At 48.5% G+C, this 15,234-nt stretch overlaps 1 protein-coding gene across 1 annotated transcript; it reads right to left on the reverse strand.

Annotated features, from left to right (window-relative positions):
- Positions 1 to 8,634: 8,634 nt before the first annotated feature.
- Positions 8,635 to 13,925, reverse strand: HOXC10 (homeobox C10). The gene is made up of 2 exons (XM_044679880.1): positions 13,083 to 13,925; positions 8,635 to 9,402 (listed from the first exon to the last, which is right to left on the reverse strand). Exons 1-2 carry the CDS (start codon positions 13,831 to 13,833, stop codon positions 9,125 to 9,127), a joined length of 1,029 nt encoding a protein of 342 aa, XP_044535815.1. The 5' UTR covers positions 13,834 to 13,925; the 3' UTR covers positions 8,635 to 9,124.
- Positions 13,926 to 15,234: the final 1,309 nt, after the last annotated feature.

Consider the following 15,234-nt stretch of genomic DNA (forward strand, 5'->3'; position numbering starts at 1 on the left):
AGAAAGAAAGAAAGAAAGAAAGAAAGAAAGAAAGAAAGAAAGAAAGAAAGAAAGAAAGAAAGAAAGAAAGAAAGAAAGAAAGAAAGAAAGAAAGAAGAAACAAGGAAGAGCGGAGCCTAGAGAAGAAAAAGGGAGGAGGAAAGAAGGATGGGCTAGAATAGCGGAAGAGCTGCTCGGAGGAGAAATGCCATTGTGCAGAGGCATGTCCAGCCCCGCTGCCGGCAGGGACCTGGCTTGTTGGCCGCCCGGCCCGGCCCCCTCCCCGGATGCAGGGCGTATAATTCCATCCGGATGGAAGGACACAAAGGAGGGAACGGCGGATAAGGGGCTTCCTCTGCTCAGGCCGAGGGGTGCCCTTGTCTGAGCGGCTCCTGCAAACCAAATTGAGGAGAAGGGGCCAAGAATGCCAAATACACCCCTGTTGGCAGCCGGGGGTCTTGCTAGGGGCTAACTCACTTTCTGTGCATACAGAATATGGAGAAAAGGAGAAAATTCCACACCACCTCCCCCAAAACCAATTCCCATCCACTCCTGCATCCCAGTCAGCCTTAAGTCTAGTCTACCTCAACCCTCAGTGTCAGATTACTGATACCCTTCCATCAGGGTTTTTCGCAAGGAAAAAGAATACCCTAAAGTTCTCTTCTTTATTGGGAGGGGTTATGGTATGGGGGGGCAGTCTCCCTGAAATATAAATTGTTGCTATAAATTGTCGTCTCTTTCTTCCCTCTTGCCCCTCTAGCCACCCCCTATCCCTTTTCAACTTCACACAGCTGTCTTCCAATCTCCTGACTCTTCTAATTATTCCATGACAGTCCAAGTCCCCTGACTTCTCTTCTGGCCTCCGGATTTCTTCAGGAGTTAAATCCCCCATGAAACTGAGAGGGGATTTTCGCCTCCTTTTTTGAGGGCCTTAACTTGGGCATTTCCTCCTCCGCTCTGAACCAAGTGGACTCCCACCACCACTCTCCACCTCAGTTTTTAAAATGGCATATTTAGTTCCTTCAAGTCTCTGCTAAGAGAGATAGATATCTCTTTGAGGTTTGAAAGGAAAGTAGGATGCAAAGTCCAAGTTTTGTCTCACGGGACTTTCCCCAAAGATGCCTCTTTTTTTCCCCCAGGAACTTCCCATTGATTTTGCTGCCCACCCTCAACCTCTTAGGTCCCGTGTTTGTGGTGGAGTGGAAGGCCATCGAGATTCTTCTCCAGAAACAATCTAGTCTATAAGGGCCAGGAGAGCAGAGAGGAGGAAGAGGAAGGGGTTGCTTAAAAGTGCCAGGTCATTATGCTGGCTTGTGCTTAGTTCTTCGAATTTCCTGCCAGATTCTGACCCCCCTCCCAATCCTTCCTTTCAGTTTCACTCTGAGTGAGATCTGAAGAGGACAGGGAATGCATCCAGCTGGATGAATCCGAGGCTACGGAGAATCCCCATGGAAGGGGGAGAAAATATTTACCAATTCGTTTTCCTTTTAAAAATTTTTGCTGCCCGGCCTTCTCTCTCCTACCCCTCAGGGCTCTCTCTTCCCCCCATTAATTCTTCTCCAGGCTTATGATGCTCATTCCCCAAATCGCTGGAGATCATGGAGAAGGAGGAAGCTTGATCATTCTTTACCACTCCCCCACCCACACCGGCCTGGGCAGCTATGACCAAGCCAGTGCTGGGGGACCGACAGATAGACAGGCAAGAGAGTCGTCGTACCCCTCTTCCCCACTCTTTCCCCGCCTCCCCCACTCCCACTTCTTCCCTCATGCTTTGAATTCACTCCAGTTCAATCTACACAGTCAAGTTCGTATTAAAACTAAAATAGACTTTTCTCTACAGTCAGCCCCATCAGCCCCTCCCTGCCCGCCTCCTCTCCCTAGCGGCGGGCGCCCTCAGCCCGTCTCCCTCACTCTGCCGGGAGTTCCCCTCCCACCCACTCTCCAGCCCTGACTCTCCTTCCTGTCCTCGGTCCATCTGCTTTCATTCTCTTCTGGCCCAGATGTAGGCTCATTTAACCCACTTGGGTACGTTCTTTCCCATACATTTCTCCTAATCCCCTTCATGCTCTCCTCCACTTTCGCCCCTCTCTCTCCCTTTCTCTCTTTGTTTCGAGAGGAAAAGCTCGTTCTAACGCCTTGTTCGAAAGAAGAAACTGAGTCTGGAGCAGCAGGTCTGACAAGGGAGGGAACCTAGGCGTCCTGGCTACACACAGGACACTAGTTTGTCCTCCTCAGGTTAGTATCTCTAATCCATCAATACAAAAAATTCAGGTCTCCAAAGAGAAAACGGAGCAAAATGCCCATTAGCTATCAAACACACACACACACACACACACACACACACACACACACACACACACAAAGCAAACTGAATGGTTTGCCTTCGGATCAACAGACATTTCCCAGCCAGCCCAGGAACCTAATATTCTAAGGAACTTGTTCCAAGGTCCCCACATAGGGCCTGTTTTCCATGGAAGGAAGCTGAGCTTTGGGGGGGGGCGGGATGGGGGACCAGAAGCCGAGAGAACGGACTGGGGAGCTGGCCCCAGGGCTGGAAGCATCTGGCCGCTCCTCCCCACCATTCTACAACCCTCATATCGAGTTGTGTTACCTGCCTCTTTGTGTCGTGTTTGTGTTGCAAAGGATTTTGCAGTGACTTTGGATTCTAGACTAGGGAGTCGAGGTGGCGAGAGGAGAGACAATACAACCAAACCGAAGTACAATTAAGGAGCCTGAGCCGCTGTTCTCTCCCCCTCCCTCCCCGCCTACACCTACCCCACCCCCTCCCCTGGATGGAAGCCTGCAAGCCCGAAATCTCCAGGCGACACTGGAGCCCCAAGCCCAACAGAAGACCCACGATCACCACGGAAAGGAAGAAAAAAAAGAAGCCTTCAAACTTCTTGTATTTAGGCTCAACCCTGAACAGCGCAAAAGAATAAAATAATTTTCATTTTGCATCCCGGAGATTTTGCAAAGCGATTTAAAGCCTACAACAGTGACTGTATCGATGGTGGACCTTCTATCAACAGAGACATTAAGCACTCAGACACATACACACTCATCAGTGTGTGTATAAAATCAAATACAGGTTCAACATTACAAGTGGACTTAAGACGCCGCAGGCACATTTCCCTACCTTTTCTTCTTTTTCTGTGGCCTCCTATGCCAAGGACCCGGACTCCATGGTTCTCCTTCCATGGGACCATTTTGCCCTTAGGAAGAGCCTTCTTTACCTGCTGGTCTGTCTCCCTGTGGCGGCCGCAGCTGCCGGGTCGGCTCCTCCAGAGGCGGCTCCCCTCCCCGCCCGCCGCCGCCGGGGAGAGGAGAAGCCCCCAGCAAGCCGCAGCCTCCCTCCCTCCCTCCCTCCCTCCCTCTCGCTCCTCTCTGGGCCCTCCCGCGGGCGACCTGCTCTGGACCCTGTCCAGGTAGCTCCAACTAGAAAAAAAAAAAACCTGGCCCTTTAAAAAAGGAAGAAAGAAAACCTTAACTTTTATTTATTTTCCATTCTCTGGCCATTGGTCCATATCGCTGGAACCTCCTGGAAATTACCCAGTCATCAGAGCACAAGATTTTCAGCCAACGTTCACAAGAGGGAGAGGTCTGGGGTATATGCTATGCTATATATCACATATTAAATAAGCAAAGCACACACACATATATAAAATAAATGCACAAGCACAAATAAATTTAGCCATGGCTCTTTCCTCCCTGATTTTCCACAATTCACTAAATATACCGAAGTTCTCTTAGACAGATAGGAAGGTGGCTCTTCTCCTCACGTCCTAGAAAAGAACCTTACCTGAGTCCAAAAGCTAAGCTGTATTCACCTTCTCCTTAGACCACTTGTGTAGAAGCAGTCCTTTGCCTCTCCTTTCAGCTCCCCTTTCAGTTCCAGCCCCACTATCGGCTTCTGCAGTACTCTCTACCCTCTGGGCAATCCTTCTAAGAACCCTAACAACCCCCCCCCCCAAAAAAAACACAAAGACCCCAGCCCTAGTTTCTCCTCCACTCCCATTCTCGCCCTCACCGCCCCCTCCCTATTAGAGTCTGTACTGCCGCGTTCACCTGTTCAAGAGATCTTCTGTCAGTCCCAAGAGATAGAGGCGAGGCGAAGGTACCAGAGTCAGGGCCCACCAGAGGCCAAAGGGGAAGCGCCAATTTGGGTAGGAAGGGTCGAAGCAGAAGCAAGCCCACTGTGGCTGGCTGTGTGTCTCTATGACCAAGCCTCTCCCTCTCGCTCTCTCCTTGTCTCCTTCCCCCCCGCAAGTCTCAAACACACACGCCGAGAGTTCAGCTCTATAAATCCTGGCTCCTCTTTCCCATATCATAATTAAAAAAAACCAGTAGGGGAGGTTTTAACTTTTATTGCGATTTCTGGAGTTGGGCTGAGGAGCATATATTAAGTTTACGCTTATGCGCTCTCGGCGGGGAGGGTCCTTTAAGAAATAAAAATCCATCTTAATATCCGCAGACGAGAGAGATAATTTTTTTCCTCCTCTTCACGCTGTTCTTTCGCAAGACTCCCTTCGAGCGAAGCGAATAAATAATAATCACCATCTTAGAGACTACTTCCCGCACCAGGGCCAGAAGCACCAACTCAGGAGACAAAACTTGGCCCTCGCCTGGGCCCTGCAACTTCTCCTAGCAAATTTCTAGGGATCCTGGGGGAGACACTCCCACAGTGCACCCCCATAGCTACCCACTCCCTGGCCTCTCTAGGAGGACTGGCGAAATGGGGAGCCCCAAAGCCAGAAACCAAGCAAGTCGTTAGAGTATTTCGGTCCATCTGGGAAAGTCTCATTCTAGCTGCAGCTCAGGGATTGGGGCCCTCTGCCAGGAGAAGCCCGCAGGGTCTGTACTCTTGAAGAGCTGAAGGCTGCCCATCTTCTGCCCAGTCCTCACCCCAACATCACAGCCAAACGAACTAGCAATAGGCTTGAGAGAGCAAGCACAGGGAGCAAGCAAAACTCCCAGGCCAGGAGAGCTCCTCGATTTCCCCCAGCCTGAGGCGGGCCTCTGTTCACTTTCCAGAATCCCTCCCTGCCCCCACTTCCTTCCTAGGGATCCATCCAAATGCAAGGAGGGATCCCCTAGTCCCAAAAAGAGAAACAAGATTTCTGGGCAGGAAAAGGAGACAGACAGACAGACAGACAGACAGATTATCTCAGCCCATGAAAGAAAGACTTTCATTTTTCCTCTCCAGCTTCCATTTGATTTCTGAGATGCTTCAAAACACTTCCCTTTGTAATAGAGATAGAAATAAATATATATGGGCACCACATTAAATCTATATGTATATGTTTTAGTATACACTTATATTCATATACACAAAAAGGATCTGCAGGATGTAAACAGTGCAATATATATACACCCAACATATACCACAATAAACAGAGGTGGGTATGTAGAGATCAATAAATATGTATCCATATTATGTTTGTGTTTTGGGGAGAAATCTAGTTTTACATCTTTTTCTCGTTGGGAAGTTTATAGGATGTAAAAAAATAGAATAATTAATGGAGCTTCCTTCTGGCTTTGTTTGTCTCTATTTTACTGGGAAAAGGGGGGTTTATCTGTCCCAGTCTTTCCTTCCTACTCTACTTCTTTGGGGGTTGACAGGGAGCCCATGCCATTGAGGCCTCAAAAGAAATGACCTAGGACCTCCAGGCCAAACTGGGGAGTTGGAGTCAGTGACTTGGTGTGGAGTCTTTGCAAAGTTTTTGCATCTCTCAATGCCCCCCCACCCCACGCACTATCCAATATCTTGCCAAAGAAATATGCTAATAGATGAAAAGGTAATGCCCCAGCCATTTATTGCCTAGACATTTCTTTTAGGAAAGTGGGTTAGATGGTCTCACAGCCACAACCAGACAGAAGACACAGTCAATTTGCAGGAAACATTGGCCCTTACTGTCCAGTAGGATTGGGGAAGGTCGCTGTTGCTTCTACTTGGACTTGATGGCTTCCTTTGAATGCAACATCTCCCAAATCAACCCACATTTTTGATTCAGAGATCAAAGGGGGAGGTAGTTTGGCTAGAAGCCAGAGCTCTCATCTCTTGTTTTCCCCGAAGTCACCCCAACTTTCTAAAGGATCCTTCCTTGTTTAATTATATCCCTAACCCTAGTTCTCTTCAAACAGATTTTTTTTCCTAGGGACATGGGCTGGGACTTGGGGGAGAGAGAGAGAGAGAGAGAGAGAGAGAGAGAGAGAGATCATTTAGGAAGAACTCTACTCCTAATTCCCCTATCTGATTCTCCCTCTTTGGCACCCCCATCTGATCTAGACTGGGCACCAGCCTCCACAATTTCATAGAAATTCAACAGGAGTTTCTTTGTCTAGTTAGATCATATGGGGGACTGGAGACAATAGCTATGGGGGATTCTTCTCCCTCAACAACTAGGATTGGGTAAGCCTGGGGAGAGGGTGGTATAAAAGAGGGGTTCCCCAAGACCAGTATCTTCCATCCTGGGCTTCTTCCCCGTTTATACCTTGGACCTCCTCAGCTTCCACCAGCTTGAACCCTGGTGGGTAGTGGTAGTAATGGGGTGAACCCCTAGGGAAGGTAAGGGGTGGGAGTGGGGGTGGGGGCCCTCGACGAAAACCGACTGATGTAACTCAGGCAGTTTCTTGTTGCCGAGTTCAAAACTCAATCCCAACAACATGAAACTACCTAAGCCACAGATCAGCTGAGCGAGTAGGGCGGGAGACTCGGCTCTCCGGAGGAGAAGAAGGGAAGGGGGAAAAAAAGGAAGAAATTCGCTCCCCGTCCCCCCTTTCCACCCCCAAAACCTCCCTATCCTTATTCTTTTGTGAAGTAGAGAGACTAGCTTGGGAGATGCCCCGACATCCTGTGGTCACACTCCTGATGTAAGAAAATCTCCCAGAGAAAATAATGGGGAGAAGAGGATACCTTCCTTTCTACCCTCAGTGGCCCCCCTCTCCCTCCCACACACTGCAGTGGAGAGATTGCTCTGTTTCTTGTCTCTAGCCATCTATAAGGAGAGATGGACAGTTAGTTGTCTTCCCTGCAGCAACAGAGTCCAGTTTCTAAGAGTTATCCTTCTGTCCGTCTGTCTGCCAGATCTTCCTTCTGTCTGTGTCTGTCAGCCTAAATGTGTCCTTCCCGTCGCCCACCCTTCCCTCTCTACCTTTGGCTTCTTTCTCCTTCTATCTTTTTTCCTTCAGGGCACACACACTAATTTGCCCTTATCTTGCTGTTCAACTGCAGGCGCGTGGACTGGAGACCAAAACACCCAGGGCCGATCCAACCCGCTAGCCACTCGGTCCCCAAACCACAGCGGCCACGGGAGAGAGGACAGAGGGAAAGGGAAAACGCCAGGAAACACCAAGTCGACCAAAAGACACCCAAACACTAAATCTTCAATCCTACTGCCACACTCCCTGCTCCTTCAGTCCATTCCCAACAGGCGATCAGCCCGAGCAACACCTAGACAGAGAATAGCAAGACAGAGAAAACCCCTCGTGCCCTCGAGAAACCCTCACGGGCTGCTCCCAAAGAGGTCCAGTCCTCGCCTCCTAAACCCCCCCCCCCAATCCACTGCTGTTCCAAGGAGAGAAGGAAAGGTGGAAACTGAGCTGCTCACCGTATCTCCCCTTCGCTGGTAGAAGCGACAAAAAAGTCCCCCGATGGCGCCCTTACACGGCTCAATCGAGACACCTTAGCCTCTTTCCTTCCCACCTTGCTCCTTCACCTGGGGAGCTCGGCGAGTCCCCCATTCAGCTTCGAAAAGGAGAGAAAGAAATCTCTTCTCTTACCTTGGTGCCTTCTGCTAGTGGTGTCGAGGTGGAGGAAGGCGAGAGGGGGGTTGGGTTCCTCACCCCCCCTCAGGCGGTTAAGTTTATTCCTCTCCTTAGGTGGGGGTGGGGGGTGCCTCTCCTGGTCCCCCCCCCCCCGAGCACCGGGGAACGGCTCCCAGCACCAATACCCCAGGCAAGCAGATCCGTCTGCCTCTCAAGATTGCAGCTTCGTCTCTGCCTCTCTTTCCCTCCTCCAGTCACCTTTAAATGCATCTTTTACTGCGGCACCACATTATATTTGCAGATCATAAAATCCACCTCTCGCGCGTACCAAGACCGTCCTGACATTACTGTTTTATGACCTTGACTTATTGTGGTCACCTGGATAATATTTAAATCAGCGTTATGGCCTCTCACTTATATTAAACCCGCCAAGAGACGTTCTAGAAAGCCTTTAAAAGATGAGTCTAACACACAAAACACACACACTCACACACTCACACACACACAAGCTCCCTGGGAGGAGGAAAATGGAGCTGAAAATCACTTTTAAAAAATATACCCATTGGAGGAGTAAGGTTCTGGAAATTTATTAGGATTTTTTTTCTCCATTTAGGAAGCTACATGCAAAAGATACAACATACAGAATATCTTTAAATAACACGACGACCAGAGCTGGACTTGTTCAGTTTGGGGGGGAGGGGGGGACACCCATTCTGTCTATGCCCTTTCCTTTTCTTCAGAATTGTTCCTCTGGATGGACTCTCTGAGATGTCATTTCTCAGGGTAGGGGTGGAGGTGGGGGTGTCGGACTGGGGGCTGGGGCAAGGTAGGGGACAAAAGCTGTACAAGTACAAGACACGGAGCAGATTTCTCAGCTTGACTTAGCGCTACATTCATGGGGTGGGGTAGAGATTGGGGTTGGGGGGGCATCGGAAGCGCTGGGTGGCTATAGCAAACACACGACACTAGCCAAACTTTCCAAAACGTCTATTACCCTAAATATACAATGCAGAGAGGAAGGAGCGATTTTTAGAATGCTGCAGGGGATACCTTACGTTTTCTCTCTTTCTTTGAACTATCTGGATGGATTCAACCTTAATTCTACAAGGATTACAAGGATGCTGAGTGAGTGTATGCACACACACACACATATAGTCATAGGTATAGGTATAGGTATAGATATAGATCGTCTCTTGCTTATATTGAGGCTTCTTCGCCGCACCAAAAAGAAGTCCCTCCGAAGGAGAGTCTGAGATCTTTTTTTTTCCTTTTTGCATACACAGTGCATTTATACTCGGGGAAAAAACTCTTAGCCCGCACAAAGGGGGAGGAGGGGGCGGGGACAGAGAGGGGGGCGGGAGGGGGCGGGGAGCCTGCGCGCTCAGGTGAAATTAAAATTGGAGGTCAGTTCGCGAATTCGATTCTCTCGGTTCATTTTCTTGAGTTTCATTCTGCGATTTTGAAACCAGATTTTGACTTGTCTGTCTGTAAGGTTAATCGTCTTGCTAATCTCCAGGCGGCGCTCTCGGGTCAAATACATATTGAACAGAAACTCTTTCTCCAGTTCCAACGTCTGGTGTTTAGTATAGGGGCACCTCTTCTTCCTTCCGCTCTTTGCTGTCAGCCAATTTCCTGTCGTGTTTTCTGCCTTTATATCCTCTGTTAAAAATAACATTATTGATATAAGTATCCCACTAAGACTCAAAACATCGCAGCTCACTATAGAGTTACATGGACTGCGGTGGGGAATGGGAACTAAGAGCGGAAAGGAGCTGCTCCCCACCCCCCTCACCACCCCACCCCCCCGCCCAGAGACAAGGTGTCCATGGCTCTGACTTCAGGACTGAACAATATCGTTAGGGTCTAGTCCTTTTGCAGGAGAGGGTCGGAGAGAAGGGGACGGTTTAGAGTTTCCGGTGGGCTAATTCTTTCTCATTTTTTTAGGGCATCAAATCCAAGCAGAACTAGAAGAACCCAGGAGATCTAGATTCTTCTAGGTATTCTCTTCTAAAACTGTTTCTTACGGGTCACCCCTAGCTGTCTAACACTCCCTTGGCCCTATTTCTCCTGGTGGGAAATTATTAAGAAAAGTCCTGCCCTTGTTTGAGCTGAGAGAGTCTGATTTATCCCAATCCCAGAGACAACTGCAATGAGTCTCTGGCCTCCAATGGCCTTTTCAGACTAACAAGGGAACTTGCCCGAGTCCTTTTGGGTTGGTCACCTCTGGATCAGTTTCCCTCCACTAATCCTCCATTCCCTCTTTTCCCCTCCACTTTCCAGAAGCCTGGAACCTGACTTTCTCCAACAACACTTTCCTAACTCTTCTCCAGCTCCCCCTCACCCACAAAAGTGTGTGGGAGGACAAAAGGGGGGTATAGACTGTTGAGTCCCACATATTCACATTAAGGCATCCAAAAGACATCCACCTTGGAAACCTCCTTTACCCAGAGGAGCTAGGGGGCAGGAAGAAGAAGAGTTGACCAAGAAACAAGCTCAATCTTATAGACCCAGAAATTATATATATGTACACACAACATTTATATATCTGCACACACACACAAAACATGTGTGTATACACAAATATATGTATATGTATAATACATAAATATGTGTATATTTATGCACACAAATATTTATACATATAAATATTTTACACACATGAACACAAACAACGTTGGTGTATATACAATGCACAGACATTAAGTTACATATACACATATTGTGCTTTGCTTAGGTTAAATGCATACATGTATGACATCGTATTTGGATTCAATTAAAATGCATATAAATATACATGTATGTGTATAAACCATGGCGGGGTTCTAGATCTTAAATGATTTTTATTTGATTCAATGAGAGGGACTTGCAGCTTAGAGAACTCTCTACCTTAGCCATGTACATTTTAGCCAAGTGCATTATTACCAATCCACTACATCTGAATTTGCCTTTAGCTGAGATTTCTCCCCAACACCACCTCCAAATCCTTCTCTGGCATGCAAGTGTCTGTATATGTGTAATATACAGGTATATGTGCACAAATGTGTATATATGTGCATGCACACATACATACCAACAGATACCTTTCCTTAACCTACTGCTTTGCAAAATTAAAAAATTAAAAAAAAAAAAAAGGAGAGGAGACTTTGGAGATTCGGTTGTGGGAAAAGCTTGGCCAGAGATAAATTCAGAAGTAGTTTTATGGAGAGGATGCTTATTGCTAAGGTATCGGCTTTGCTAAATTGCATGTCCTGGGCCCCCTTATTGCACCAAATAAAAGCACCCGTGAGGTATAGAGTTTTACCATTGTTTGAGGGAATTGAGAAGAATGACTAGGCATAAGACAAAATTCAAACTTGAGGATTCAGGGAAGAAGCCGAATACCCCATATCGTCTTCCGTCTGTTCTTCACCATCTCGACCTGTTTTGTGAAAAGAGGACCACCGACCCCAACCAATATCCTGGCTAGTTTAATTTCGATATTGGAAGGGATTTGGGGTGGGGGTGGAAGGAGGAAATGATTAAAACAGAGAAATGATCTTCTCTACCCTCTACCACAGCCCAGGTGGAGGAAATGTCTACCTCTGAGGAAATGACAATCATGGGCTAAAAAGGAGAGGAGGGTCTTTGGGGTGTGTGAAAAAGGATGAGAGGAGAGGAGTGGGGTTTTTTTTTTGTTTGTTTGTTTTTGTTAACCTTGACTTTGCGTTGTATAGCGTTGGTATTCAGGTCCCAACAAAATACATCTTCCAGTATGGCCGGGTGCATGTGTGTATATGGGAACTGTATTTAACATGCACACAAATACTACATTGACTCTCCAAACCTATATATGTGCGTGAATAATGCAAACACGCACATATCCTTCACAGAGTCTCTTTCCCTTTGGGATAAGGGATGGACTCTATCGCCCTGGAGGGCTGGGCTTTGTAAAGGCCAATTCACCAAGGTGATTTTCGGATGCCTTTGCATAGGGGCGGGAAGATTGAAAGTCCTTTACCCCAACCCTCCAAAAAGCATGTGTGAGTGAATGTGAGTGTGTGTGTCTGTAACACACGAGTCTCTAGACATACATGTAAAGCTCTCATTCATATACAAAGCAACATAACCATCGTGGCTCCTGGGCACTCAATATTTCATCAGCCTTTATACCCAAATGAGTACCCCTTATATACAGCCTCCAGCTCACCAGCAGCGTGGGGAGCGGGTTTATTCCTCCCTGTTGTACCATTCCGATACATTTCTCTCCAACTTTTCTGAAAAATTCATTTCCCTCACTCATCTAGTCCCCCCTCCTTCATTCCAGCTCCATTTCCTCAGAATCCTTTCTAGGGCTGAGCTAGGGAATGATCGCGATCACAGAGATCCAGACTCCTTCAGCACAACTGAATCTTGAACCCTGAGCTCCAGCGGAAGGAAGCTTCAGTTCCTCCAACCAAAATCACAATCATACCCAGTCAAAGCCACATTCACCCCGGGCAGAGAGGAATCCGCTCTCCACAAGCCACATGCCCACATAACTCTCAAGCCCTCACTTGCAATTCACCCTAGAAGCCAAAATTAAAAAAGAAAAGAAAAAACAGGAATAAGAAAGAAAAAGAAAATCTCAAACCCCAGACCAAACGATGACCAAGCTCAAGGCTCAGTCAGTCCCAAATCCCAGCAGTAGCTGACTGGAGCATCGGGGAAAGAGGGTCTGAGAGCACCCTCAGCCCCTAGTAGCCTCTCTCTCCCTGCACCTTCTTAGTCCAGAAAGCCAGAACAAAAACCGATCCGAAAAACGCACAAAATATTCTAACGAAAACGACCACGAAAACAACTTTCAACCGAGGGAACGCAAACAACTGAATTCTCGATTCCCAAGCACTCTGGCGGGCCGCTCACTGCTAGCAGATCGCCATTTTAAGCTTTTTTCAAGCCTCTGAACCTTAGGCAAACAAGCAAATAAATAAATAAATAAATAAGCCTAGAAATCGGCAGCCCAGAAGAGATGGAAACGCAAACACTGGGCAGCTAACAGAAAGCCCCCAATAGAATGGAGCACCCCACCCCCAACCATTCTGCAGGCAGACGCCCAACCCTGCGCCTTCCAGCCTAAGCCGTTCCGGTTCCGCAATGTCCTATCCGATATTAATAACAACAAGAAGCAACCACATAATCCATTCCAGCATTATTAGTATTGGTGTTGTTATTACTAATTTCGGGGGGGGGGCAGGAATCCTTCTCCTGCCCCTCAGTCCCTGATCTACTCCTCATCCCTGCCCCCCTCCCCCCACAAGGTTACGAAGACCAAGTTCCCACCGGTCCCAGTCGGGACCCCTTTCCCTCTTGCCCCGGCTTACCTTTCGCTTCGTTATCCGAATTATCGGTGCTGGTGTCTGTAGTCTTACTCAGCTCCTTCTCGCTTTCTGAAGGGCTGGTTTTGGGTCCCGCCAGGCTCTTCTCGGTTTTGATTTCGTTGGGGCTCGGGGTCTGGCTGTCCGACTTGGGAGTCTCAGGGAAACTCACTTTTCCCCCAAGCTGGGGCGATTCCAGATGTTCACCCCGGGGATGGAGGCTAGCCCGGGGTTCGAAACTCGCCTCGAACTCGGTAGCCCCAGAGCAGTGGGGCGGTTTCTCCAGGGTGGGGTAGCTCTGGCTGGCTCTATAATAGCTGGGGACAGGGACTTCGTGCTCCCCGAGGCAGGACTCGGGCAAGGGGTTAGGGTAGAGGGCTGTCTCGGGGCCACTTTTTGCCCTTTTCTCGGCGCTATACATGCAACACACATTCTCCTCCTTGACACTAGTTGGGTAGGAGCAGGACGACAGCTGTCTGCCAACAGGTTGTTCTATACGGTACGCGGTTTTGGGATCGCACCACGAGTCCAGCTGCGAAAGGTAAGACGGGTAGGTGTTGAGAGAGAGGCTGGGGCTGCCGCCCTCGTCTCTCTTGGAGAGAGAGGGCACAATCCCACAGTTCCTCATCACCCCACAGTTGAAGTCACTCCCGGATTGCATGTACATCCCTGGGTTGGACGTATAGGTCTCCGCTCTGCAAGACGCAGTCAGGGGCTCCAAATACGAGTTAGGAGTTACATGGCGAGGGCATGTCATTTTCAGAGAGAGGGGTTTTTAAGGAGCAATACTACAGCCGAGGAGCTGACATCTTTTTTTTTTTTTCCCCATCCGGGGGTGGGGGTGGAGGGGGAGTGGAGGGAGTGACGAGGGAGGGAGGGGGGAGGGCCTCGGTGAAAATATCAGCTCCATAATTATCCAAGCACCCGGTCCTCACCATGTGACCGCTAGACCAATGGGATTTGAAAATGGCCTTGACGATTCAGACGGCCGTGACGTCAGCGGGGTCAAGTTGTAGGCAGAGAGAGCGCGCATCGTGGAGTAACAGCGCCACCTAGCAGTCGACTCTGAGTAAGAACGTCAGAGACCTTCACGTTGAACAAAGGAAGAGACCTGAGGACTGGTGAACTAACGGGCGGGGGGCGGGGATGGGGGGGACGGTGAGGGAGGGGAGAAGGTGAAGGAGATAGGGATGAAGGAGTTGTGGGGTAGAGGGGAGAGTGGTGTTTATTTACCAGTAGCTAAAGTGTATTTGCTGGAGGGGGGGTGAGGGAGGGAGAAAAAGAAAGACAGGCAACTGGAAATAAAAACAAAGTCAAATTCAAATTAAAAGGTCAAGATATGCTTCAGGTACTTATTTCTTTCCCCTTCTTCTTTTTCTCTCCTCCCTCAACTCCATTCTTTCTTTCAGTGTATGTGTGTATGGGAAAAGATGTCTGAGGAGCTTTGAGCCATGGGTGACCCTGAAAAAGGGGGGGGTACCCAAGAGGGACTTCAAATTGAACTAAACTTTTTTCTTCTCTTCCCTATCTCTCCGGGTAGTAATCTGAGATTCGGGAGGGCTAGAGCAGTGTTTGTCAGCGAGAACGGTTGAGAGCCAGGTTCCTGCTAGCATTTTTTTGGTAGAAAGAAATCTCATTGGGGAGTCGGGGGAGAGGGAAGAGGGAGAGAATCTCAGTAACTTCGTGGATCCTCCTAAAGGAGTTTCTGATAGGATATCAGGCATTCCCCGAACAAGAAAGTATTCTTTCCCTCTCCCCAGCATTCCCGTTTGGAACCCCCACCTCCACTCCCCATTATCTTTGCCTTTTTCACGTCTCTATCCCAGCCCTCGGGTTTGTAGATGTCATTCTAGTCTAGGGGGCTCGCCTTATATCCGGGTTCGTCTCCACTTGGAAGGGAGCGGGCAAACCGAACTCTCCATGTGATTCGTGAACTTGCTTTCCCTACCCCTTCCCAAAATGGGAAGACGTCTACCTGAGAAAAAGAAAGAATGAGAAAAATCAGAAAAATAGCCTCATTCTTGAGGAACCAGCGGCCAAAGGCAGAAACTCAGGAGACAAGTCGAGGAAACAGAACCTAGCCCAGGATAGTCTAATGTACGAATCGAAACGAGAACCGAGGGAGATTTTTAAGGGTATAGGAATAGGGGAGAGTGGG

Source organism: Gracilinanus agilis, chromosome 5, assembly GCF_016433145.1.
Source record: "Gracilinanus agilis isolate LMUSP501 chromosome 5, AgileGrace, whole genome shotgun sequence".
Taxonomy (NCBI): Eukaryota; Metazoa; Chordata; class Mammalia; order Didelphimorphia; family Didelphidae; genus Gracilinanus; species Gracilinanus agilis.